This window comes from Nyctereutes procyonoides, unplaced genomic scaffold (genome assembly GCF_905146905.1).
Source record: "Nyctereutes procyonoides isolate TBG_1078 unplaced genomic scaffold, NYPRO_anot_genome, whole genome shotgun sequence".
NCBI classification, from domain to species: Eukaryota; Metazoa; Chordata; class Mammalia; order Carnivora; family Canidae; genus Nyctereutes; species Nyctereutes procyonoides.
This window is the reverse complement of record NW_026575131.1, coordinates 40,333,310-40,361,086: the sequence shown is the minus strand read 5'-3', so window position 1 is coordinate 40,361,086 and position 27,777 is coordinate 40,333,310. Positions and strand designations below refer to the sequence as shown.

General features: G+C 39.9%; 1 protein-coding gene across 3 annotated transcripts in view; it reads left to right on the top strand.

Annotated features, from left to right (window-relative positions):
* The window catches only part of ARIH2 (ariadne RBR E3 ubiquitin protein ligase 2), a 52,952-nt gene that overhangs the window by 10,137 nt on the left and 15,038 nt on the right, over positions 1 to 27,777 (top strand). The window contains exons 1-3 of one of the 3 annotated variants that reach the window (XM_055343112.1): positions 10,445 to 10,459; positions 13,049 to 13,094; positions 23,719 to 23,786. In XM_055343112.1, the coding sequence (XP_055199087.1) occupies positions 13,056 to 13,094; positions 23,719 to 23,786 (107 nt within the window). In that variant the 5' untranslated portion in view covers positions 10,445 to 10,459; positions 13,049 to 13,055. Of the gene's footprint in view, positions 1 to 10,444; positions 10,460 to 13,048; positions 13,095 to 23,718; positions 23,787 to 27,777 lie in introns of those variants that run through there. The other 2 variants (XM_055343111.1, XM_055343110.1) reach the window with 2 other exon arrangements.

The following is a 27,777-nucleotide window of genomic DNA, read 5'->3' as shown; positions in this document are numbered from 1 at the left end:
TGGCTCTGTGCAGTTTAAACCCATGTTGTTCAAGTATCAACTGTAGTCATTAGAGGTTAGATGATTGCCAGGTGAGATATGATGTTGTAGAAGGGGGAAAAATCTCTGACAAATATTTTGTAGTTATTATGTATGTCTTAAGGAAAGTCTTTAAGGAAAACAAAGTTCTCTTTTTATTTTTCATTTTTTTAAGGGTATTTTTTTTTTTAATTTATTTATGATAGTCACACAGAGAGAGAGAGAGAAGCAGAGATACAGGCAGAGGGAGAAGCAGGCTCCATGCACCGGGAGCCCGACGTGGGATTCGATCCCGGGTCTCCAGGATCGCGCCCTGGGCCAAAGGCAGGCGCCAAACCGCTGCGCCACCCAGGGATCCCCAAAGTTCTCTTTTTAAAACACTTTATTTTTATATGAAACTCACACAAAGATTATTTGAGTGTTATTGTTATAGATGAGATAGGCCTTTTCTAGTAATAATAGGCCTTTTCTAGTAATAACAGCCATTTTTATTGCAAAATGTGCAGCAATTAGCCAAGAAGAATTTTGGCTTCAGTGAATCCTATTAGTACTATTCTATGAAACTCCTGAGGCATTTGCTATCAGGCTGCTCAGAAAGGGATCAGCCTCAGGCTGGCTTTTATTTATGATGGGCCAGAAGAGTCTCCCACATGCTTTGCTCCTCCTGTCAGCAGCACGTTAGGATGTGGGCAGGAGAGGAGTGTGGTTCAGGGCCCTACCCAAATGCATAAGAAAGAAGAAATAATTCCACTTTAGGCTAGATCTGGTCTAATGGGACAAAAGTAAGCTATCAGCTCTGTGTTATGGGAGAACCTTGAAGGTGGAGTGGAAGGGCAGTGAATCCAAGCCCAATGGGTCAGTAAGCCGTGGGGGCAGGCAAGTTACCTTCTAAGCTAGAGTGGGAGACTAAGAGTACAGGCTAAAGGGAGTAAAATGTGGAAGATTGTGAATGCAACCTGAGGTCTCTTTACCACTGGAGGAAAGGAACAGATTTCTTTAAACCTCTTCAGTGCTGAATTGCACTGTTCACTTCTTAAGCCTGGGTGTTCCTCAGATGGGATTGGAGAAATAAGCTGGTTATAATGAGCACTTTTACTACAATTCTTGCTTTATGAATTGCTGTGTTAACTACAGTAGAGCTGGGAAAATGTTACATTTTCCACTCCCTTGCTTGAATTTATTTTAAATCTAGCGTTTGATATTCAGCAAAATGTGGCTGGAAAATCTCTTTTATGACTCTTCTTCGGTGGATCATTTTTCCTCTTTGTGGATGAAGCATAATTAGTTTTCAGGGCTTCTGACTTGAAGTATGGAAGTCTTTATAGCCTCATGGTCAAAACAGTCTTGTTTCTATGCATTTGTTACTGGTAATGTGAGCAATTGATGTTCTTCACGGAATGCCTTATACTTAGTCTTTCGTTTAAGTGGCACCAAATTTCTACATAATATCTGGAAAACAATTTTACTTACTAAATCAACTTTTTTGTATTTTGATATAGTGGGATTTTAAACCTTTTTATTTGCATATTTGTTAATTGTAATTATTATTATTATTTTTTTATTACTATCAATGGGAAAGTATCCTCAAGTTGGGCCTGGTAACACTTGAGTGTTTGTGTGCGGAGCAGCCATCTGATTTCTATTTTTATCACCTGATGTCAGGTTTCTTTGCATGCCTGTATCTCAGTAGAATCTAGATTAAATTCCTGTGTTTGAAATAGTTGGTTGTTAGTGGGTGTGTTGACATAATTCATGATGCTTTAGTTTGGAAATCTGATGTTTGTTTTACTATGTACAAATTTATTTTTTAAAGGGAGATGAAGAATGTCCAGAGTGACATTGAGAATTGCCTAAGTACAACTAGTGTTCCAGTTGTCCCTATCTTGCCAATTTAGAAAGGTTATTGTCATCTTTGACTTTGTGTGCTCACTGAACACCTGGCACCACACACAACATGTTTATGGCCTTCCAGAAAAGAAGCTCTTCATCAGATTGAAGGCCAGCATTCAATCTAGTCTTTTTCTTTTGCTTTCACACTATCATAAGAACCATGTGTGATCAAGGGGTGATTTTATTTTAAGATGTATTTTAGAGAGAGCACAAACAGGAAGAGGGGCAAAGAGAGAGGGAGAGAATCCCAAGCAGACTCCCTGCCTAGCTGACTACACAGACCTCAACTCCATGACCCCAAGATCACCACCCAAGCTGAAATCAAAAGTTGGCTGATCGGGATCCCTGGGTGGCGCAGTGGTTTAGCGCCTGCCTTTGGCCCAGGGCGTGATCCTGGAGACCCGGGATCGAATCCCACGTCAGGCTCCCGGTGCATGGAGCCTGCTTCTCCCTCTGCCTATGTCTCTGCCTCTCTCTCTCTCTCTCTCTATCATAAATAAATAAAAATTAGAAAAAAAAGTCCTTTAAAAAGTTGGCTGATCAACCAGCTGAGCCACCCAGGCACCCCCTCAAGGGGTGATTTTAATCTACATTTGTGTTCTAATCCGAACTTATTTATATTTAACCTTTTATTGTTGAGCTGTTACTATGGTACTTAAAGAAAAAATATCTTTCATAATTCCATTAACCTAAAATAAAAGTTTTGTTCCTTGCTTAGAATCCTTCAGGTCTTACCCATATTCATACATAATATTACTGTGCTTCAATTCATTCAACCAATATTTATTGAGCACTTACTATGTGGTAGGCACTGGAAAAATAGCATCGAACAACATAGATGGTCCCTGCCCTAGTTGATGTTATTCTGATAATTGTTATATACATGTATTTTTATATTCTGCTTTTTTTCTTATATATAGGCATGCCTCAGAAATCTTGCAGGTTGGGTTTCAGAACCACTGTAATAAAGCAAATATCACAATAAAGCAAGTCAAATGAATTTTTTTGTTTTCCAGTGCATATAAAAGTTATGTTTAGGGATCCCTGGGTGGCGCAGCGGTTTGGCGCCTGCCTTTGGCCCAGGGCGCGATCCTGGAGACCCGGGATCGAATCCCACGTCGGGCTCCCAGCGCATGGAGCCTGCTTCTCCCTCTGCCTATGTCTCTGCCTCTCTCTCTCTCTCTGTGACTATCATAAACAAATAAAAATTAAAAAAAAAAAGTTATGTTTACACTATACTGTAGTCTGTTAAGTATGCAGTAGTATTGTGTCTATAAAATAGTATGAATACCTTAATTAAAAAATACCTTATTGCTAAAAAATGCTAACCATTACCTGAGCTTTCACTGAGTTGTAGTTAACTTGTCATAGATTACTATAACAAGTAAAATAATAATGAAAAAACTTGAAGTATGGCAGGAGTTACCAAAATGTGACACAGAGACCTGAAATAAAGCAAATGCTATTAGAAAAGTGGTACCAGTAGAGTTACTTGATGCAGAGTTACCACAAATCTTCGACTTATTAAAAAATACAGTATCTGCAAAGTACAATGAAATGAGGTATGCCTGTATTTCAAGTATTTCCCCATTTTTACTTCATTCTCATAAATCACTTTAAATGGCTGAATATCAAACCATAGTATTGAGGCATAATTTGCTCAAAATTTCACCATTGGGCATTTAGGTAAGTACTTATGTGTTGCAGTTCTTGGGGACTGGTTGTATTGCTATGAACATGAATATGGCCTTTGTATCTGTGGGGCCTTGGCCAGAGCCTGGGCTAGTGATCTGATGGTTGTGCTCCATTCCCTTTTTTTGCCATTTAATATAGTGTGACCTTGGGCAAGTTCCTCAACATCTGTAAGATTCAATTTTCTCATCTGTAAAATGATAATACCTCTTTCACAGCATTAAATGAGATAATGTAAAGTGCCTGGCGCATGAAACAAATGGTCATGGTAGAGGCAGGGCAAGTACAGATCAGTGGGATTGTTACTTTCACATGTTTGCTGTGATTCCTTAGAACACATCAGCATTGTGCATTTTCAATTATAGGGTAAAAGCCACATTGAAGAATGTTCTAGGTGATGTATTGCTGATGATGTCTCTGAGTATGCATGTGGTAGATGGATCATGTACTTTGGATTTTATTTATTTATTTATTTAGTTAGTTAGTTGCCTTTATTGGAAGCCTCTGGTTCCTTTCTCCTGGGGCCCACTAATAAGAAAAGTAAAAATAGCACAAAATGAATTTTGAATTGGAACCAGGAAAAGAATGCAGGGGAGCATAGTACCTGTCTGTTATTTCTACATTTTTGGTTGACTGCAGGGTTTGATCTTGGGCCTGCATTGACAGCACTAATTAATGAAGTACTTGGTTGATTTTGGAGTTATTATTATTTGGGCATCTCCTTACTTTTCTTCAACTTGTGCTCTGTTCCATTCCCCCTCACCCCCATTTTTTTACTTTAGCCTTTCCCCTGCTGCCTTAGGAAAAGTTTGAGATTAGATTTCTCTGCCTGAAAGAGGGAAGTGTTAAGGAAAGATTTGAGACAGGTACAGAGTGAAATACAGGAAGCTTCTCATCTTGTTCTTCCTAAAATGTGTTTGCCCTGTGGCTTGATTACTCAAATTGACATGAATTGTCAGAATATGAAGCTTATGTTGTGTTCCCTTTTTTTGAACTGTCATGAAGCTTTATACACATGAAATGGTTTTACGGTGAAAACCACAAGTTATCAACCATAAACAGAAAAATGCAAGGAAAGTGAACAAAAGGTTGGTTTGGAGAGTTTAAAAGAACAGAGCTGTTCTTACAGACATGAACAAAGAGTGGTCTCCATCTGGGAAAGTTGCTCTCTTTGACTAGCAATTTCGTTCTTGGCCAGTACATGCTCTACCCATTCTCATTCCTTTTATCCCTTATTTTAGGCTCTCCCCATCATTTTGTAGAATCTGTAGATTCTGCCTTGCCTCCTTTTACAAGAAATAACTCCAATGCCATCAAACTTAGCTTCCTGGATTCTCTGTCTTGATTGGTGATACCACCATTCACCAAGCTGGAAGCTGAGGATTTCCCCTGACTCCCTTTTCCCACAGAGCCTTCCCTGTTCCCTTGGCAGAGTTGGACATTCCTGTCTCTGTACTACTCTATGCATAGTTCTTGCTGTGTATTTATGCTGATTAGAAACTTTGGGATATCTGGATGGCTCTGTGGTTAAGCGTCTGCCTTCATCTCAAGGTGTGATCCTGGAGGCTCAGGATCAAGTCCCACATCAGCTCCCTGCATGGAGTCTGCTTCTCCCTCTGCCTGTGTGTCTGCTTCTCTCTCTCTGTATCTCTCTCATGAATAAAAAAAAAAAAAAAAAAAAAAAAAAAAAAAAAAAAAAAAACTGTTGTTTGTAAGCCAGGGTTTAAACTCTTTGACAGTTGCTTGTTGTTGATCTATCTAAGCTAGGTTTATAAATGCAAAAGTTGAGAATTTAATCCCAGACCTCTATTTCTGTATTCTCCCATTTGTAAATAGAAGGTATACTGGTCAAAGGACTTCCATGAAGCTGAGTGAATTCTAAACAGAGACAGTATATACCTCGTAGATGTGTGGTTTCCAGCTTAGTGTGCATCTTAGAATTAGTTTTGTCAATTTTGATACAGAAACCTGAACTTCATGCAGACATAATAAAATCTTCAGAGGCAAGGTAAGAAATTATACATTATATTCATGTGGAGAATTCATGTGGAAGTACAAAAGAATTGTGAAACAATTATTAAAGTGAGGAGGAAAGAGTGTGTCCTTTCTTTGGCTGCTGAAACGATGTGTCCAATGTTCAGAGCGTACTGGTTTCATAACTGGAGTGGGATTAGGATAAAGACACTTATACTGGCAAGTTGGATAGGTTTCCTGTATTTTTTTCCTGTAATATTTTTGATGTCTAACGGTAACTTTCTATGTAATTGGTTACCGAGATAAAAGCGGGTTCTTTGGTCCTTGTTGATAAGTAGCCATAAAAATGACTAATAATATCTGCAATCATAAATACAATGTGAATGTTTTAAAAGTTTTGAATTTTATGATGTAGAACACATCAGACCTTTTTTTGAAGGTGTGTTAACATTGGCTTCTACTGCAAGATGGTTGGCTCCCCTCACATACCTTTGTCCCCCCCCCAGTTCTTTGTTTGTTTGATATTCAGATGTCTGTAACAGTTTTATTTGCAACAGCCAAAAACTGGTAACAACCCAAATATCCACAAACAGATGAATAAACAAATAGTGGCATGCCTATTAAACAACATATCTCTCAGCAGTATAAAAAGTGAATGGCTCATAAGCCTCATTGGTAAATCCCAAAAAAGTATGCTGCATGAGGGAAGAGTAAATATTTTATGATTTTTTTTTTTTTATGATTTCAGTCATAAAATTCTAGAAAATGAAAACCCATTGTGAAGTAAAGTGAATCAGTGAGACGCCTGGTTGAGTGTCTGTCTTTGGGTCAGGGCGTGGTCCTAGGGTTCTGGGATGAGTCCCGCATCGGACTCCCTGTGGGGAGCCTGCTTCTCCCTCTGCCTATGTCTCTGCCTCAATCTCTGTCTCTCATGGATAAATAAATAAAATCTTTAAAAAAAAAAAAAGTAGGGCACCCCAGGTGGCTCAGCAGTTTAGCACCGCCTTCAGCCCGGGACGTGATCCTGGAGACCCGGGATCTCGAGTCCCACATCGGGCTCCCTGCATGGAGCCCGCTTCTCCCTCTGCTTGTGTCTCTGCCTCTCTTATATATAGGCATGCCTCAGAAATCTTGCAGGTTGGGTTTCAGGACCACTGTAATAAAGCAAATATCACAATAAAGCAAGTCAAATGAATTTCTCTCTCTCCTCTCTCTCTCTCTCTCTCTCTCTCTCTCTCTCTCCTCTCTGTGTTTCTCATGAATAAATAAATAAAATCTTAAAAAAAAAAAGTAAATCAGTGGTTGGAGAGTTGGGGAAGGCACAGAGATTATGAAGAGCATGAGGTAAATTTAGAGGTAGTTTTCGATTTTGAAATATGAAAATGAAAGTAAAGGTGTATGTATTCATGTTTTAAACTCATAACACAACATAGAGAGTAGGTTGAGGGGACTGGCATGTGAGGACCTTACACACAGGAGCCAGTTTGTCCAGCAGATCTTTGAAGAGATTGTGGGCTCTGATTTGACTGGCAAAGGCTGGAAGAGATAAATGAATTGTAAATGAGGGGATTAATTAAAGATTTCTTGTTTTTTTTAAGATTTTTTTAAAGATTTTATTTATTCACGAGAGACACATTATTCATGAGAGACACAGAGAGAGAGGGGCAGAGACATAGGCAGAGAGAGAAACAGGCTCCATGCAGGGAACCTGACATGGGACTTGATCTCGGAACTTCAGGATCACACCCTGAGCCAAAGGTAGACACTCAACCACTGAGCCACCCTGTTGTCCCAAATTAAAGGTTTCTATATAAAATAGTCAACCATGCCCTCACTGGGTTTCTAGGCAAATAATCTGCTTATTTTTGAGACATAGCATAACCCGGAGAGAAAGAGGGCCTTAAGAGAGTATGAGATTGGACTGACTTCATTGGTCGCTTTGGGGATTCTTGAGTCTTATTTATAAGCTTCCTCTAGGGGATCCCTGGGTGGCGCAGCGATTTAGCGCCTGCCTTTGGCCCAGGGCGCGATCCTGGAGACCCGGGATCGAGTCCCACGTCGGGCTGCTGGTTCATGGAGCCTGCTTCTCCCTCTGCCTATGTCTCTGCCTCTCTCTCTCTCTCTCTCTCTCTCTCTCTCTCTCTCTCTCTGTGTGTGTGTGTGACTATCATAAAAATTAAAAAAATATATAAGCTTCCTCTAATTAAGCACCTTAATAAATTTTTATTTTTTTTTTAATTTATTTATGATAGTCACAGAGAGAGAGAGAGAGAGAGGCAGAGACACAGGCAGAGGGAGAAGCAGGCTCCATGCACCGGGAACCCCACATGGGACTCGATCCCGGGTCTCCAGGATCGCGCCCTGGGCCAAAGGCAGGCGCCAAACCACTGCGCCACCCAGGGATCCCTAATTAAGCACCTTAAAAAAAAAAAAAAGCCTGTCAGTTGACAGATTTTGTCCACATACAGAGTTAGGATTCATTTTCCTGACACCTCCTCCCCTTTTAAAATTGTAATATTCATATAAAATTAACCATGTTAAAGTTGAAATTCGAGATGCCTGGGTGGCTTAGTGGTTGAGCATCTGCCTTTGGCACAGGTTGTGATTGAGTCCCACATTGGGCTCCGCATGGGGAGCCTGCTTATCCCCCTGCCTATGTCTCTGCTTCTCTCTGTGTGTTGCTCATGAATAAATAGATAAAATCTTTTTAAAAATTAAAAAAAAATAAAGTTGAAATTCAGTGGCATTTACTACATTCACAGTGTGCAACCGTAATCTCCATCAAGTTCTAGAGCATGTTCATTACCCAAAAGGAAACCTGGTACCCATTTAACAGTTCTTTCCCAATCTCCCCAGCACCAGGCAACCACTAATCTGCTTTTTGTCTCTATGGATTTACCTATTCCGAATATGTCATATAAAGGGATTCATGCAGTATGTGATCTTTTGTGTCTGGGTGTTTTCACTTAGCATTATGTTTTTGAGGTTCATCGAAGTTAAAGCATTTATCACTACTTCATTCCCCCTCTTTTTGGTGACCCTCTGTTTTTAACCAAGAATCACCAGACATTTGAGGAAAACTTGCAGAGTGGAAGAGAAATAGGAAAAATTGATCTGAGTTGAAACAGACCAGTAGATGATTTTGCTTGTTTTTAAAAGCACACTATTTAGTATTAGATATTCAAGAAGATATAGCATGCGTCAAACAATCAGCGATGCTATCTGGAAGAAAATGTCAAAATGAAAAAGCTCACAGAGACAAATTGTGCGTTTGCTAAGTTAAAAAATATTCTGTAGGGATCCCTGGGTGGCGCAGCGGTTTAGCGCCTGCCTTTGGCCCAGGGCGCGATCCTGGAGACCCGGGATCGAATCCCACGTCGGGCTCCTGGTGCATGGAGCCTGTTTCTCCCTCTGCCTGTGTCTCTGCCTCTCTCTCATCTCTCTCTGTGTGACTATCATAAATAAAAATAAATTAAAAAAAAATATTCTGTAGATAGATCAGAAGATAAACTCGAGAAAATCTCAATATAAAGCCAAAATATAGCCAAAAATTGATGCAGAAGAAAGAGACATAGAGGATTCATCCAGAGAGCATAATCTACCAGAATTTTAGGGAAGTAAAAACAAAAAATTGAAAGGAAGGAAATATTTAAAAGTATAATAAGAAAATTTCCTGGGCAGCCCAGGTGGCTCAGTGGTTTAGTGCTGCCTTCAGCCGGGGCGTGATCCTGGAGTCCTGGGATCAAGTCCCACGTCAGGCTCTCTGCACGGAGCCTGCTTCTCCCTCTGCCTGTGTCTCTGCCTCTCTCTCTGTGTGTGTCTCTCATGAATAAATCTTAAAAAAAATTTCCAGAATCTAAAGAGGAGTATTCTTCATTTTGAAAGATTGTACCCATTGCCCAGAAGAATAAAGACCCACTGCTGGAATTGTCACTGTGAAATTTCAGAAAAACAAGAATAGAAGAAAACCCTGAAAGTTTCCATAAAGATACACTGGGTCTTCTAAAACAAATGGTTTCAGATGTATCATCCACAACAATGACAACCAGAAGGCCATGGAGCAGCAGTCGTCCAAGTCCTGAGAGAGAATGATTTTGAACCTAGAATTCTGTTATAGCAAAATACACTTGTTTTCAGATGTACAGGGACTCCCAAAATGTCCTCTCCTTATACCTTTTCTGAAGCAGTTACTTGCAGATGAAAAATCAAAAAAGAAAATATTCAAGAAATGGTTGAACTAACCTAATAGTCCAATGAAAAGTATCATGTTGGGACGCCTGGGTGACTCAGTGGTTGGGCGTCTGCCTTGGGCTCAGATTCTGATCCCATGATCCAGGATCAAGTCCCTCATCCGGCTCCCCAAAAGGAGCCTAGCCTGCTTCTCCTCTGCCTGTGTCTCTCATGAATAAATAAATAAAATATATATCTTTTAAAGTATCATGTTACCTGTACAACAGGAACTCTGTTTTACCCTAGAAAGTAGCCAAGCCAAATTTGAACACAGGTTTGGTGGGATCCAAGAAAAATTTATTCAGGAATAAGAATGAGTAGATTCCAAGCAGTAGATAAAATGGAGAAGCTGGAAGATAGTTGGAATACAGTGAAGAAACCATTACAGAGTTGTAAAGAACTCTTTACAAGGGGCAAGGGAATTAGAATTCCTATGCAAGGCAGAAAAATTCTATGCAAAAAAATGTAAGCCAAATATAAATCAAACACATAAGTGGCACAGGTATGAATGATTGGTGGCGACTTAATTGAGATAATATATTTGTACCTAATGTGTGAATATCCTTCTTTGAATGGCCCAAGGATGGTGACTTTTGGAAACACAAGGAGGAAAATGCAGTTCCGGTCCTGTAAACGATATTTTAAAGTTGCAAAGGTAACTGAAGGAACTGAAAATAGTAATTTAAATATAGAAAGGTTGGGGCTGAGAAGGGGGAGGTAGGGAGTAGTATAAGTAAACTAAATCTGCTAGAGAATTATGGGTATGCTTAATGATGATGACAACCAAAACTAGTAGAGATTTCACCTGGGTAGGAAGACTGGGAACCTGGGGAGGAATGGGGTTGCAGGTATTGTTCCTTTTCATCAAAGTGCTTTTTATGAACCATTTGATTTTCTTTGTTCATTGGTAATTGGGATAGATTAAGAACTTGTTGATTCCCAATAAAAAAGTGTTTCCTGAGTGTCTTCTGTTGTTTTAACTTTTAGATAGATGCTGAGAGCTGAGGAAAAAATAGTTTGACCTCTACCATAACATAATTTTAAGATCTCTTTGCCTTTAGTTTCTGCTACTTCTTTTTTTTAGAACGGTGAGAGAGGAGATATAAGAAATCTTTTTCTACTTCTGTTTCATATTTTCTTTTTTTTGTTTCATATTTTCTAATATATCCACTAAGTGTACCACTTTATCTTGATCTGTTGAAAAACTTAAAGTAGCTTCTTCAGACTTCAGCCTGAACTCGTTCCTGTTTCCCCTCTCCCTAACTCATATTTTTGTCTCCTCAATGTACTGTAAGCATCTCTGCCCTTCAGAACTCTCTACAAACTCTCAGAAGACCTCTTGTCCTTTCGTTTTTTATTTTTTATATTTTTTAACCTTCCTCACAGGAGCTATATCTGGCCTCTTCCTGCATCACCTGAATGCTTGAAAGATCTTGATGCCTCTCTGGGTTCTGGAGGAGAATGTGGGTGTGCAGTGACAGAGGATAGTGTTAGCATGTAGGACTTAGTACTGGTGCTGGCATTGTTCCAGTTGCTTGGGTATGGCAGAGAAGGGAAATTATTTCAAATCTCTGTCCTCAAGGGGCTTCCATTTCTGAAGGATTATAAGAAAGGTTATAAAAATAGCATTAATGGTTTAAACATAGCTAAGGCCAGCAATCTGTAGCTCTGTCTTTGAAATATATTCTTGGAGTCTATGGCTTTACAGTAAGATATGCTAGCCTCTGAGGTACCCTCTAGGGAAGAGTGGGAACATGAATGGTAGTGCCAAGATAGTATTTGGTATTCCCTCTTATTATGCCTCTTCACAGTAGCAGTAGTTACAAGAGGCAGAGCATTATTTGAAATCTTTTTTTTTTTTTTAAGATTTTATTTATTTATTCATAGAGACACAGAGAGAGAAAGGCAGAGACACAGGCAGAGGGAGAAGCAGGCTCCATGCAGAGAGCCTGACTGACCATCCAGGGTCTCCAGGATCACGCCCCGGGCTGCAGGCGGCACTAAACCGCGGCACTACCGGGGCTGCCCTGAAATAATTTTTGGACAAGATGGGCTGTGGCTGTAGATTTGGCTTTTAATCCTAGTATATGCAATTCATTGGATGTCAGCTCCTGTCTGCATTTCTTTGGGTTGTGGTTATTGGATATGGCCTTGGTTCACAAAAAATGGTGGTCATTCTGCTTGTATGGCACCCCCTGGAAAACTCTTAGAATTCTAGTAGGGGCTTAACCAGTCTTGTACTAACTGCTTTCTAGAGGTTTTTCATTAAAATGTACACCCTAAAAGATAGGCTGGGATTTACTGCATGATAATGTAGCAGGTAATGGATAGATGAGGTACAGATAGAGTAGACTGGGCCATGAGTTGACATTGAAGCTGGGTTACAGGTACAAGGTTTTCATCATACTCTTCATTTTTGTAGATGCTTGGAATTTTTCATAGTAAAAAAGTACCCTCATGGTCAAGGATGATGGCTCATATTTTTGCTTTATTGCATTTTGCATAAATAACTTTTTATTTAGTGAGGTCTTTGGGGTTTTTTGTATTTATTTTAATGATTGGAGACAGAACTGAGTTAAGGTTAGACTGGAGAGAAACCTTCAGATTTTTTTAAAGCATGAATAGCATGGGTACCTCTATTACAAGTCAGCCTTCCTTTCACAGAGACCTGTAAAGAAAAAATGAAAGGAAGAATTGTCATCAGGAGCCAGAGAGCTGACCTCCTAGAAGCTGAGAATATGTAGATATGAAGTATGGGAGAAAGGAAGGCCCATCACTTAAATTAGACTGTAGGGGTGAGCCTTGCCTAAGGTCAGAGACCTGGTCCACCCCATTATCACCACTACTGCTGCTGATTTTGTCCCATTCTAGGATGATGTTCACCTACTCCTTTGTCTGTGTGCCTTAACCCTGTTTCTTCCTCTTATCCCTTTAGTACCTTCTCACCCCCCCCCCTACCCTCCAAGACCTGAATTCATCCATCTTGATCTCCATAGGCTAGCTTTCCTATATCATGTCCCCTTCTACCCTAGACCCAGAAGCTCACCCACAATTCACTCCTTTCCTTCATCTCTGCTGTTTAGTGAATTACCATTAGTGTTTATTAACAAATGTGATTGGACCACGAAGTGGCTTAACACAGGCTGAGGCATCGAGACCCAATCGTGTAGCCTTAAAAATTTTCAGGCAGTTGGCAAGTAAGAATTCTAAATAAAAATTGAAACTACCACCTGTATTTTTTCAGGCCGTTGATGCTCACTGCCATCAGCTGCATCCTCCCTATGGCACTGGTAAGTGTGGGAAGGGCTGGTGACAGTTTTGGTGGGCTGCTGGATTTCTTTTTTCTGGGGGAAAGATCTATTTGCAAGCTGTGTTATTAACTTGTCCCGAAGGGCTGGACAGCTTGAACCAGCTGTAGGAGACGAAAAAGAGGAAGAAGCAACTGACCATGCTTAGAGGTTTCCTTGGGCAACTGTTGTCAATAGCAGAGGCTATTCACTGTGTACCTTGGTCCTTACATAAAATTAGCACATTCTATGCATTATTTTGAGTAATAAACATACTATCCAAGTGCTCTGGGATGTCAAGTAGTAACTGTTAAATACCTGAAACTTAAAACATTTTTTCCAAAGGTGGCTCTTGGCTGTGTATTAGAAAGGATCCAAAATGTTGTGTGTACTTATCATTTCTTTCAGTAGCAAGGTTTATCTCGCTCTGGTATTTTAAGTTCTTCGTGGTCAGGAGATCAAGAAATGTTTGTTCCAATGATTAATGTAAAATTCTGATAGAGACAAAGAAATTTGTGGCTCTCATTTACTAACAGATTTGAGGTGGACTTGGGGACCTGTGATTTTAAAAATCATTTTTACCACAGTCTGCTTTCTGCTTAGGGACCTAATGGAGAAAATATAGACAGTAAGGTTGAAACGTAGGATGAGACAGCAAGTCACAGAATTGCTGAAATATAAGCTGATAACCATATTGCTGCTGGAATTACCTTATCTGACTGAAGTCTTGAAATCCTGCTGCTGTCTCCTTGTAATGAGTGGTTTGGAGGCCATGCAGATTCAGAAGTTTTATCTTGTCAAGGTAGTCTCTGCTCTAAGTAACAGTTGGATGTTTACATTATTTCATCTCTCTAGTCTCTGAAGCCCTTAGAACATGGAAGGAGGTGCCCCCAGAATATCTAATAAAATGCAGAGGTAGTAGACTTGTGTACTAATAACCAGTGAGGAGCTCCTTGCTGGTAACAGTGGCTAAAGAATTAATACACGCTTTATTATGTCCCTGTGAGAAAATCTTAGCATCCACTAGTGCATATTCTGGATTTCCCACTGGTCCCCACTTCCCATCCCCCAAGCCCTACTTAGGAATTAGGGATAGAATTATATGGCACACTTACTGCATTGTTTATAAGAAAGAGAAAGGAGAACTTGATGCCCCAGCAGCCATCTACTCCTTTAGGTATCTATGTACAGATGGGAACTACTGAACATGTTTTGAGGGCCTGTTTCAGGGAAATAACTTTTAAGCATCTGTCCCAAACATAGATTCGTAGAAGATGACCAAATAGTTTTGCCTGCAGCCTTGGGGCAATACCGATGACCAGAAGCAAAGTCCTTTCCAACATGGATGTAGCTAAGGGCTTCCTAAAATGCAGAACTAAAAACCATTTGAGGGTGTTGGGATTATAAATGCAATGGCAAAACAAAGCCAGATTGGGTTGGCAATGCAGAGCAATGTTTAAAATGACAACAGAGTGATCCCACTGTTTTTTCAAGCTGGAAGGAAAGCTCCCCGGAGGCTCCTGACCCCTTTGTTGGTCAGGTTTGAGGGTACAAAGAAAGAGGAGAAAAAGGCAGGGAAGATAGGCTCCCTTGGCCTCTGCTCTTATCACATCTTTGACTCTGGACTACCAGAGACTTGAGGGCATCCTTCAGTCTTTGATAAACTTTATACCACTATTTGCCCTCCCTTCCCTACCTTGATCAATCACATTCCCTTCCCCAGCTCCCAGGAAAAATAGAAGAGTTCTTACCTTTGGGGCTCAGGTTCACACCTACCAAGACTTAAGCAGGACTGTGATGACTCAAAGACAGGCCTGAGAGCTGTGCTTTGTGAACAGCAACATTGAAGGAGCTGAAAGACTAGGAGCAGAGCATCTAGTGGAACACTAAGGCTTGGTCTGGGAGGTGGAGAGAGAGAGAGAGCCAGAGAGTGTTGTAAAGTTATTAACAGTATGGACCTATGTGGAAGTTTTATCTGTTTATGCAGTAATTCACATTGTATGATCATTTAACCTTTGGTCAAAACTATGTTAAAACTCCAAGGGGAATTTTTCATTTCAAGGAGTAAGTAAAAGGTCAGAGTGACTATTTGATACAGTAGCATAAAGGTCAACCTTTTCTTGTGACATTTGTTTATGCAAGTTATTATAATTACATTAAATTTGACAAACTTTTCCCTCCTGACTTCTTTTCTGAAAAATTAAAACATGCAAAGAAATTTAAGGATTTGTGGACATCCAAATTTCTACTATCAAGGTTATACAGTTGCTAATCTTTTGCTACATATGCTTTGCTATGTATCTAGCCATCAACCGATTTTATTTTTATATAGATTTATTGAAGTATTATTTACATTCCATTACATTCATCCATTTTAAAGTGTACCATTAGATGAATTTTAGTAAGTTTATGCAGCTATGTAACCATCACAATAATCTGAGTTACAGAACATTTTCATCATCTGGAAAGTTCCCTTGTGTTCATTAGTCCCTACTCACAGCCCCAAGCAACTGGAGATCATCTTTCTTCCTCTATGGTTTTACCTTTTCTAGAAACTTCATATAAATAGAATTGTACGATATGTAGTCTTTTGTATCTGGCTTCTTTCACTGAGCATAATGTTTTGAGTTTCATCCATGTGGTATTACATGTCAGTAGTGCTTTCCTTTTTATTGCTGAATGGTTTTCCTTTGTATGGATATATTTTGTTTATGCATTCATTCATCAGTTGATGGACATTGGGTTGTTTCTAGTTTGGGCCTATTATGAAATATGCTGCCATGACCATTCATGTCCAGGGCTTTTAATGGACAAATGTTTTCATTTCTCTTGGATAGATATCTAAGAGTGGGATTGCTAGGTTGTATGGTAAGCGTGTGTTTAATGTTTTAAGAAACTGCCAAACTGTTTTCCAAGGTGACTACTAGTTTACATTCTTTCCAGCATTATATAAGGTTTCCAGTTTTTCCGCATCCTTGCTAGAACTTGATATTGACGGTCCTTCGGATTATATTCATTCTAGAGACTGTGAAGTGGTATCTTGTAGTTTTAATTTGCATTTCCTTTATGACTGGTGATGTTGAGGATCTTTTGCTTATTTACTGTTCATACTTTTTTCAGGTAAAGTGTTCAAATCTTTGGCTGATTTTTAAAAGTTGAGTTGTTTGTCTTCTTCGAGTTCCGTGAGTTCTTTATAGATTCTGTATTAAGTCCTTTATCAGATATATGATTTGTAATTATTTTCTCCTACTCTGGAGTGTCCTTTCCATTTTCTTAATGTCTTTGGAGAATAAAAGTTTAATTTTAATAAAGTCCAGTCTATCGATTTTTTTCTTTTAAAGATTGTGCTTTCATTATTGTATCTAAGAAATCTGCAACCAAGTTTGCAGAGATTTTATCTTCTAGAAGTGTTATAGTTTTTAGTTTTATATTTAAATGTATGGGCTATTTTGAGTTAACTTTTACGGGCTATGAAGTGTCTAAGTTCTGTGGTTTGTTTTTGTATAATGATGTTCCATTATTCCAGAACCATTTGTTGAATGTTGCCTTTACTGACTTCCTTGGCACCTCTGTTTAAAATTAACCCTAAATGTCTGAGATTCCTTCTGGATTTTATTCTTTTTCATTGGTATCTGTTTCTAAGCCTGTTGAGCTTCACGGTCTTGATTACCGTAGCTTCATAGTTTTGAAGTCAGATAGTATGAAGTCCTTCAACTTTGTTCTTCTCTTTCAGGAAGGCTTGAAATGTAAAAAAAAAAAAAAAAAAAAAAAGGGAAGGCTTGAAATGTTCTGGACCTTTTACCTTCCACAGATTTTAGGATCAACTTTTAATTTGTGCCCTCTGTCCCCCAAAAAACCCTGCTTCGATTTTGATTAATTCTGATTTCTGTGTTCAGTCTGGAGCTATGTTGTTCAGTCTGGTGGCCATGACCCCATGTAGCCACTGGGCATTTGAAATGTGGCCAGTTTGAATTGGTATAATTCTAAAATATACAGTGTACTTTGAAGACTTACATGAAAAAAAGATGTGAAATAAAATAGTTCATGAATAATTTTCGTGATTACATGTTAAAATAATATATTTTATTTATTTATTTTTAAAAGATTTTATTTATTCATGAGAGATACAGAGAGAAAGAGAGAGAGAGAGAGAGAGAGAGAGAGAGAGGCAGAGACACAGGTAGAGGGAGAAGCAGGCTCCATGCAGGGAGCCCAATGGGGGACTCAATCCCAGGACCCCGGGATCACGCTCTGAGCCGAAGGCAGATGCTCAACCACTGAGTCACCCAGGCGTCCCTAAAATAATATTTTAGATGTATTAGTCTAATTAATATATATTATTAAAACACATTTCACCTGTTTTAAATTTTAGCTTTCATTTGTTTGCTGCTGTATAGAAACACACTTGACTTTGTATTTTGTTATTTTACTAAATTCATTTATTCTAGAAGTAGATTTGTACATTCATTTAGAATTTTCAGAGTAAACAGTCATTTTATCTAGGAATAGAGACGTATTTGCTTCTTGTTTTTCCAATCTTTTATTAATATCTTTTATATCTTTTTTTTTCCCCCTTTGCCTTATTGCCCTGGCTAGGGCCTCTAATATAATGTTAAATGGTGAGGGTGGTCATCTGTACCATTTTCCTGATAGTAGCATTCACTGTTTCATCATTGAATACAATGCTTTTCATAGGTGCCCTCTATCAGATTCAGGCAATTCATGTTTTGTCCTGATTTGCTGGGAATTTTTTTCTGAATGAATATTGAATTTTGTCAAATGGGTTTTCTGTGACTGAAATTATTATTTTGTTAATTTAGTGAATTACAATAGGAGCTTTCAAATGCTAAATCAGCTATCCATTCCTGGGATAAACGTCACTTCATATGATATATTTTCCTTTTTCTATATTTCTGGATTTAACTTATTAAAATATTTGGATTGATTTTTGTGTCAATGTTCATAAAGGATACTGGTCTGTAATTTTCTTTCTGTTATATTTTTGTCAGATTTTTGTATCCAGGGTATGTTAGTCTCATAAAATAAATTTGGAAGAAGTATTGCTTTCCCTTTTCTGAGGCACTGAAAGTGTTTGTGTGAGATTAGTGTTGTTAGAGTTCACCAGTAAAAATTTATGGGATGGAACTGTGTGAGAAAATTTTTGATCATGAATTCCATGTCTTTAATAGACATAAAGTTACTCAGTTTATCTTTTCCATTTTGTGCCAGTTTTGCTGATTATTTTTCAAGGAGCTTGTCAATTTCACCTAAGATACTAGATTTATCAAGGGATGCCTAGGTGGCTCAGCAGTTGAGGGTCTACCTTTGGCTCAGGACGTGATCCTGGAGTGCCCGGATCGAGTCCCACATTGGGCTCCCTGCATGGCGCCTGCTTCTCCCTCTGCCTGTGTCTCTGCTTCTCTCTCTCTGTCTCTCATGAATAAATAAATAAAATCTTTTTAAAAAAGATACTAGATTTATTAAAATTAGATTTTCTATAATAGTCTCTTATTTTACTTTTAGTACCTGTAGTATTTTACTTTTAGTATCACCAAGGTTTGTAGGGATAGTCCCTTTATCACCCCCGTTATTGGTAATTTGTATTCTCTTTTTTCTTTAATTGTTATAGCTAAAGATTTTTTCAAATTTGTTGATCTTTTTAAAGAATTAACTTACAAGTTTTGTTGATCTTCAGTATTATTTGGGTTGAATTTTTAGTTATTTCTGTTTTTTTTCTCTATAATTTTTTCCTTTCACCTGCTTTGAGTTTAGTCATCTTCTTCTAGTTTTTTTTTTTTTTTTTTTTTTTTTAAGATTTATTTATATGCAGTAGAGAGAGAGCATGAGCATGCACCTGTGGGGGTGGGGAGGGTGGAGCAGAAGGAGAAAATCCTCAAGCAGACTCCTCCCAGAGCTCAGAGCCCAACATAGGGCTTCATCTGAAATAATGACCCGAGCTTGAGCCAAAACCAAGAGTCCAATGTATAACCAACTGAACACTCTCCCCAGCCCCCCCCCACCTTTTTAAACATTTATTTTTATTGTCTTTGTCTAGTTTCTTTTTTTTTTTGTTTTTAAGATTTTGTTTATGGGGGGCGGGGGAGAGCAAGCGAGCACACATTTGAGCACAGAAAGGGAGAAGCAGACTCTCCACTGAGCAGAGAGCCTGATGTGGGGCTTGATCCCAGGACTCTTGAGATCATGACCTGAACTAAAGGCAGACACTTAACCAACTGAGCTACCCAGGCACCCCTTTTTTCTAGTTTCTTAAGGGGACTTTATATCATTGATTTTTTTTTTCTAACATAAATATTTACAGTTGTAAATTTCTCTCTGGCATCATGTTAGCAGTATCTCGCCAAGTTTTATTCTGTGGTATTTTCATTATCATTCAGTTCAAAATATTTTCTAATTTCTCTTGTGATTTCCTCTATGACACATAGGTTCTAAAGAAGTATGTTCTTTAATGTCCAAGTATTTGCTAAAAAAAAAGGGGCATCCTTGGTAGAGAATAGTAAGCAAACTGCATGGGGGTGCTAGAATCACTTGGTTTGTTGCTAGAGTCCAGGACATAGGGGTTTTGATGATTCTTACACTGAGGGCTTAAGGTTTGTTTAGTCAGTACTGGAAAACATTGATGGGTTTTAAACAGGATGGGAACTGATCTAGCAAGATGTGAGAGCTCTCTGTAAGAGCTGTCTGGTATTATAACTTTTACATCAGGGTTTCAGGAAGGTGATGCTGAGGGTTATGGAGGTGAGGAGTCCAGACAATAGTACTGATAGGTTGTGTGTGTGTGTGTGTGTGTGTGTGTGTATGTGTTTAAGATTTTATTTATTTATTCATGAGAAACAGAAGGAGGCAGACATAGGCAGAAGCAAAAGCAAAAGCAGGCTCCATGCAGGGAGCCTGACGCGGGACTCGATCCCGAGACTCCAGGATAGGCCCTGGGCTGAAGGTGGCGCTAAGCCACTGAGCCACCCAGGCTGCCCACTGATAGGTTGTTAATCTTGATCAAAACAGTCCAGCAGGGGCTCATCTTGATGAGCAGATTCTCCATAATTGAAAGACAGAAAAATGGAAGACTCCCCAGTTGTGAAGTATTGATTCAGAATGGGTTACTGAGCTCTCTGAGTATTAAATAGTAATGGTGTGAATACTCAGGGAATTCTTTCTTGAGAGAGTTCAGCTGCCTGCACTTTGAGAAAGACAGATTTTTATATTTAATGTTCTATTTTATTTTTTTTAAAGTTTTTTATTTATTTATTCATGAGAGACAGAGAGAGAGAGAGAGAGAGAGAGAGAGAGAGAGAGAAGGGCAGAGACACAGGCAGAGGGAGAAGCAGGCTCCATGCAGGGAGCCAGATGCGGGACTCGATCCTGGGACTCCAGGATCAGGCCCTGGGCTGAAGGTGACCCTAAACCACTGACCACCCAGGCTGCCCCGCCAGAGACTTTTGGAACCTAACTTCCCTGTAGGTTGCCTGGCATCCATGATAGGGCGAGGCACAGTCACACTGAATTTTGCTTAAATTAATGGTCTCTGAGTTCCTTCAGGTTTATAATGGATTATTGAGGGAGAGTCCTTGATTTTCTGTGATATACTATGAATATAATGTGGGCCATTTTCACACCACCATCTGTGATATGGGGATCACAGTAGTGCTTCCTGCAGAAGGCTGGTGGGAGGCACATATAGCTGATACATGTGTGCCTCTTTTTTAAAAAATATTTTATTTATTCATGAGAGACACGGGGGTGGGGGCAGACACACAGGCAAAGAGAGAAGCAGGCTCCATGCAGAGAGCCTGATGTGGGACTCGATCCCGGGTCTCTAGGATCAGGCCCTGGGCTGAAGGTGGTGCTAAACCACTGAGCCACCCGGGCTGCCCACTTGTGTGCCTCTTATCTTGTATATATTGATGTATTCTTGGCTATTGGCATTGAAAGAATAGATTCATATCACTCCACTGTCAGTTTCCTAAAGTGGTAGATGTATCCTCTCCTCATATAATTTCTTTTCACTAAAATTCAACTCTGCTGGGATATTCTGAGTTTGTCAGTAGTGGACTTGGAATCACTAATAAAATTTGTTTCAACAGAAGGCCATGTTTTCCATTGTGGGCTGCACCTGGTGTGTAAATTCTGAGGTTTTGTTGCTGTTGTTAGTGCTGTTCAAATCAAGGGATCAGACCAAGGTATTGTTAAAGTTCTGTTTCCTAAGGAAAGTTGAGGAATTACATTTTAAAAATCTACAGATTAAAGACCTGATATCATTTAATGATTGACATCTATTGAGTGGCCAACCTTTGTCCAGTCCAATTCTAGGCTCTGTGGATCTGTGAGAGGCAGCCTGACCCCTGTTTTTAGCTCAAAGGCTCCACTTAAGCCATCTGTGGTGAGACGAGGGGATGGCTGCTGGACATAGGACTCCTCTGGGTTTTCCAGGTGGTTTAGTACTACCTTTGATAGAACCTAGTAGCCAACGTATGCCAATATATTTAGAAGTCAGGATAGAAACGGTGGAGGGCTGTTTTGGGCCCCATTAGGTAAGAGGTGATACAAGAGGCTCCAGTGAGGAGGTCGTCCAAAACAATATCAATATCGGGTTAAAAAAAAATTGTAGCCAGAAGCTACATCCAAACCAGTCATTTATCTTTAAACCATTTGTTTTGTCTCTTTATTTTGTGGTATTGGTTTGCTGTGGATAGTTTTTTTTTTTATGGCTGTAGTTAGAAGAAATGTCATTATAATTCAGGAATCCGAGACCTAAAGTCTCCATGGTCCTCAACAAGAAAATACTATAACAACATGCGTGAATCAGATACCTGTTACCTTGCATGGAAGGGAAGTAGGGACCCCCATTCTTAGTGAAATGTGTTGTCTTGAGACCTTGGTTTTCTCCAGATGTACCTCGGCTATAGGACAAAAAGGCACTCACTCACTGCATAGCCTTTGACGCTGATTATGCACTGGAACATGCCCTTGTTTTGTAAGTGTGCACCTGTCTCCTTTCAGGAGTAACTTGAGCTTTTGGAGCAGGGATTACATGTTGATCACTGTGTCTTTCCCCCTGCCGTTCTTATCTGTGGACCAACTGCCTTACAGTTCCTCTGTAGCTCCTGTTTAAAGACTCAGTCCAGGGGTGCCTGGGTGGCTCAGCTGGTTCGGTATCTGCCTTCTGCTTAGGTCGTGATCTCAGGGTCCTGGGATCAAGATCCACATGGGCTCCTTGCTCAGTGGGGAGTCTGCTTCTCCCTCTCTCTCTATCCCTTTGCCTGCTCTGCCTACTTGTGCGTGTGCATGCTCGCTCTGTCAAATAAAATCTTTGGGGAAAAAAATGTAAAGATACGGTCCAGGGGGCAGAGTATCAAGGTTCTGTTTGTTCTCTTAGCTCCCTGGCCTGAAGTGTGTTCCTGTTTCTCCTTGATTCATTAGCACTCTAGTGCTATGCAGTGCTCTTTTAAGGAAGCCTGATCTAGACCTCCTAACACAACTCTATCTTCTGTGGCCCTACCCTAGTCTTGATAACCTGAGGGTGTTAATTTTTGTAACTAGTCTGTCCTCCCCATATATTTTATTGAGAGAAAGAGCGCATGTGCATGTGCATGCATGAGCTGGGGAGGGGCAGAGGGAGAGAGAGAATCCCAAGCAGACTCTAGGCCAGTGCAGAGCCCAATGCAGGGTTCTGTTTTACAACCCTGAGATCATGACCTAAGCTGAAATCAAGAGTCAGACACTTAACCAACTGAGCCATCCAGGTGCCCCAATCTGCTTCCCCTATTAATAAGGTCTTGTGGCTATAACATGTACATGCTGTCTTAACTACTGGCTTCTTTAGCCTAACATTAAAATGTGAACTTTCTATGTCCATAAACTTCTGTAACATCCTTTTCAATTACTGCAGACTAAATCATTGTATGGATTTGTCATATATTATTTAGCTAGTTCTTTTTTGTTGGACATTTAGGTTATTTTTAATTTTTTATTGTTATAAAAGATTGCAGTACACATATCTTCTATGATTTCCTGAAAAAAATTTACGGAAGTAGAGTTGCTAGCTCAAAGCACCTCCTGAGGCTCTTTGATAGCCACAACCAGTGTACTTTAAAATGTAGGGGCCACAAGGCTCTCCATAGGCTTTTAAATCATACTTGTAATCAGGGCTCATTGGTTATCAGGAATATAGAGATATTAAACAGGAATGTTTTGATTTGCTGGATTTATACAAGAAGTCCAAGCCTGGAGATTTTCTGTGAATAACAGGCCTAACTAGAGGTGCACTTCCCATGTATGCTCTCCTATAGCAGCTTGCAGGAACATGGGCCACATTAGGGAGCACGCAACTCTTTTGCTTCAATTGGATGCTGACTTGTTATTGTAGACAGGATGAATTTTACTTAAGTTTCAAATCAAACTAATTTCTTGGAAGTGTCATTGATGACACTAAGATTGCCACTAAGATAATGAGTCTAAACTTAAAAGATGAAGCAGAGAAACCAAGAGGAAGAATTTGGAAATCAAGCCTAGTCCTGCTGTAGACATGAATATTTGCACTTCTCAAAATGTGGAGTTCTCTGAAAGAAACTACAATTGTAATTTGATTTTTTTTCTTTCTTCTTTATAGGTATCTCATTCAGTTGCTAAACTTATATTAGTTAATTTCCACTGGCAAGTTGCAGAGATATTGGACAGGTAAGGAGTTTGGGGGAAGAGGTGGCATTGCCTGTAGCTTCTTTCCCTGCCCATCCACCCAGTGGTGATTATTGTTTATGTTTTGGAGTATATCTCTGTAATGTGCATATTATTTATTTAAAACACTGGATCATATTTTATTTCCTTTTTTCCTCGATATATGGAGATCTTTTTTCTGTAATTACATCATATTCTTTCTATCTCAGTTTTTTTTTTTTTTTTTAAGATTTTATTTATTTATTCATGAGAGACCCAGAGAAAGGCAGAGACATAGACAGAGGGAGAAGCAGGCTCCATGCAGGGAGCCCGATGTGGGACTCGATCCCGGGATTCCAGGATCACGCCCTGAGCCAAAGGCAGACACTCAACTGCTGAGACACCCAGGCATCCTTCTACCTCAGTTTTATTGCTGGCTCAGTATTTCATCGTATAGATGTTCCACGCTTTTTCTAAACCCCTGTCTGTTCAGGCTTTTTTTTTTTTTTTTTAAGAATTGATTTATTTATTCATGAGAGACACAGGCAGAGACACAAGTAGAGGGAGAAGCAGGCTCCATCATGCAGGGAGCCCAATCCGGGACTAGATCCCAGGACCCCGGGATCACACCCTGAGCCGAAGGCAGATGCCAAACCGCTGAGCCACCCAGGCATCCCTTGTTCAGTTTTTTTATGCCATTGTGAACTTGTGGTCAGTGCCCTTCTAGATAACAGTTGCCAACATCTCCATTTGTTTCTTTTGAATATATCAAGTGAGGAATGCAACATACTTTTGAATATTACCTTCAGAAAAGATAGGCCAGCTTACCGCCAGAACCAGACTTTTTGAGGCACAGGTTTGGAGTCTTAAGATGTCCTAGAAGTTGTCAGAAGGAGGGATTCATCCTCCCGCTGTGCCTTCTGGGAAGAGTCCCTATGCCCCACCAGAGGCATGTGCTTCTGTCTAGCATAGGATTTCTCATCCTCCGCACCCATGCCATTTTGAGTTAGATAATTCTTTGTTGTAAGGTCACTGTTCTGTGAATTGTAGGAAGTTTGGCAGAATCTCTGGCAGGATCCATTTGAAAAGACGAAATCACAAAAATCAGCAAAAGACAGAACAAACATTTCAGAGAAAAGAAAGCACAAACAGCCATTAACATAAAAAGATGCTCAACCTCCATGATAATCTGGGACACTGAAATTAGCACCCCAAGCCTTTGAAATAAAAAATGCCTCCAGACATTTCCAAATAACCCCTGGAGAACAAAATTGCCACTGGTGAGAATCACCCAGTCACCATCCCTGCCCTTTCATGTACCAGTGAGTCTTCCTTTTTATGGTGTGATCCATTTATTTGCAGAAGAAGGTCATGCCTTTGCTTCTCCAGGCTAAACATAATGAATGGCTGTACCTGCTGGAGCAGCTCAGCCACTCAGGAAGGAGCAAATGTGCTCCTGATTTCACCAACTGCACTCTCACTCTCTATACCCAAGAGACAAGTACATTTAGATAGACTTCTAGGTGAACTTCTGCTGTTTGCACTGCTGTTTCTACTACCCAGAATTCTGGACCCATGTAGGTCCCAGCAGTGGGGTATTTCTCACTGCCCAAACTTGGTAGCCTAACTTGGAAATGGACAAGATAGCTGAAGATACTAAGAATACTAGTGTGAGAAATAGGAATAAAAGCAGTTGAAGGGGGCAGCCCCGGTGCCTCAGCGGTTTAGTACCACCTTCAGTCCAGGGCGTGATCCTGGAAACCCAGGATCAGGTCCCGCATCAGGCTCCCCGCATGGAGCCTGCTCCTCCCTCTGCCTGTGTCTCTGCCTCTCTTTCCCTCTCTCTGTGTGTCTCCCATGAATGAATGAATAAATAAAATCTTTAAAAAAAAAAAAAAGCAGTTGAAGGAGGCATTCTGACTAGGGAGGAGGAATAAGGAAGTCACATATATAAGACATTCTTCCCTGCTTAGATTCTTGCTTTCTGGGTAATGCATTTTCCTAGGTTTTGTGTGACACTTTTATTGCCACATGATAATTATTTTTGTTTTTTTTTTATTTTTTTTTTTAATTTTTATTTATTTTATGATAGTTACACAGAGAGAGAGAGAAAGAGGCAGAGACATAGGCAGAGGGAGAAGCAGGCTCCATGCACCGGGAGCCCGACATGGGACTCGATCCGGGGTCTCCAGAATCGCGCCCTGGGCCAAAGGCAGGCGCCAAACCGCTGCGCCACCCAGGGATCCCAATTATTTTTGTTTTTATTATTTTTAAAGATTATTTATTTTAGGAAGAGTGAAGGGTAGCAGGGGGAAGGGTAGGGGCGGGGCGGATTTCAAGCCGACTCCTCTTGTAGCCTGATGTGATGCTCTGTCCCAGGACCTTGAGTTCATGATCTGGGCCAAGATAAGATCGAGTCGGACACTTAATTGAATGTTAAGTCTGACACTCAACTGAGCCACTCAGGCACCCCTGTTTTTGTTTTTAAATCCATGTATCCCATACTTCATTCCAGAAAGGCATTATTTATTATGAAGTGTTTCTTTTTCAAAAGTGTATGTATGTGTGTACACGTGTGTGATGTGTGTAGGTTTTAAAGAATGATAAAGCAAATATACTTAAGTGTCTACCCAAATAAGAAACCCTCTGACCTTTACTCAAAAGCCTCTGGTGGCAGTTTCTTCCTGGCCACACCCCCTTCCTTCCTCTCCAAAGCGACCAGTATCTTGAATTCAGTATTGATCATTTTCTTACTTATTCTTAAATTATATATCCTTTAGTTTTGTATGGTTTGTGTGGGTTTGTTTTTGTTTTTTGTTTTTAAATTTATTTATTCATGAGAGACAGAGAGAGGCAGAGACGAGACATAGGTCAGGGGGAGAAGCAGGCTCCCTGCAAGGAGCCCGATACAGGACTCCATCCCAGGACCCCAGGATCATGACCTGAGCCGAAGGCAAATGCTCAACCACTGAGCCACCCAGGCGTCCTATGTTTTTGTTTTTTAAGTAGGCTCCTACATGGAGCCCAACATGGGGCTTGAACTTAGGACCCTGAGATCAAGACCTGAGCTGAGATCAAGAGTCAGATGTTTAATCAACTGAGCCATCCAGACAGCCCTAATTTTGTATGTTTTTAGAACTTTACAGACATGGAATTGTGCTGTGTGTGTTCTTCAACTTTAAAATGAACAAGGCCACATTTTATGACATCCTATCCATATTCCTGTCAAAAACCATTTGTGAGTTTTAGTTTTTTTGCTGTTACAAATAATGCAGCTCGGGTAGCCTGAGTGGCTCAGCGATTTAGCGCTGCCTTCAGCCCAGGGCATGATCCTGGAGACCTGGGATCGAGCCTGCTTCTCCCTCTGCCTGTGTCTCTGCCTCTCTTTCTCTCTGTGTCTCTCATGAATAAATAAAATCTTAAAAAAAAAAAATGCAGCTCTGAAAACTCTTGTGCATGACTTCTAGGATCATATAAATTTTCTATGGTTGAATATAGAAAGTAAGGGTGTGTCCCATAGCTTTTACTAAATGGCAAAATGTTTCCAAAGTTATTGTACCACATTACATGACCACCAGTGGTATAGGAGTGTTCCTGATACTGTCAAACTTGAAGTTTTACAATCTGGTTGGTATAAATGGGCATATAATTGTGTCCCCGATTATTATGGAGGTTGAGCATCTTTTCATGTTAGTGGCCATTTGTGCTTTCTTTCTTGTGCAATGCTTGTTCTGTCTTTACCATTTTTTAATTGTCTTTCCAATGGGCTTGTCTTTTCGAATGGACTTGTAGGAAGTTTTATTTATTCTGAATATCAGCCTTTTGTCAGTTATATGTGTATTGAATTATCTTCCATTTATACCGTGGCTTTTCACTTTATGGTGTGTTCTGATGAACTGAACTTCTTAAATGTAACATAATTTGTCAGTTTTCCTTTATGCTTTGCATTTTTTAAAGTTTTTGCCCAACATGGTCCTTAAACCCATAACCCCCAAATCAATAGTCGCATACTCTA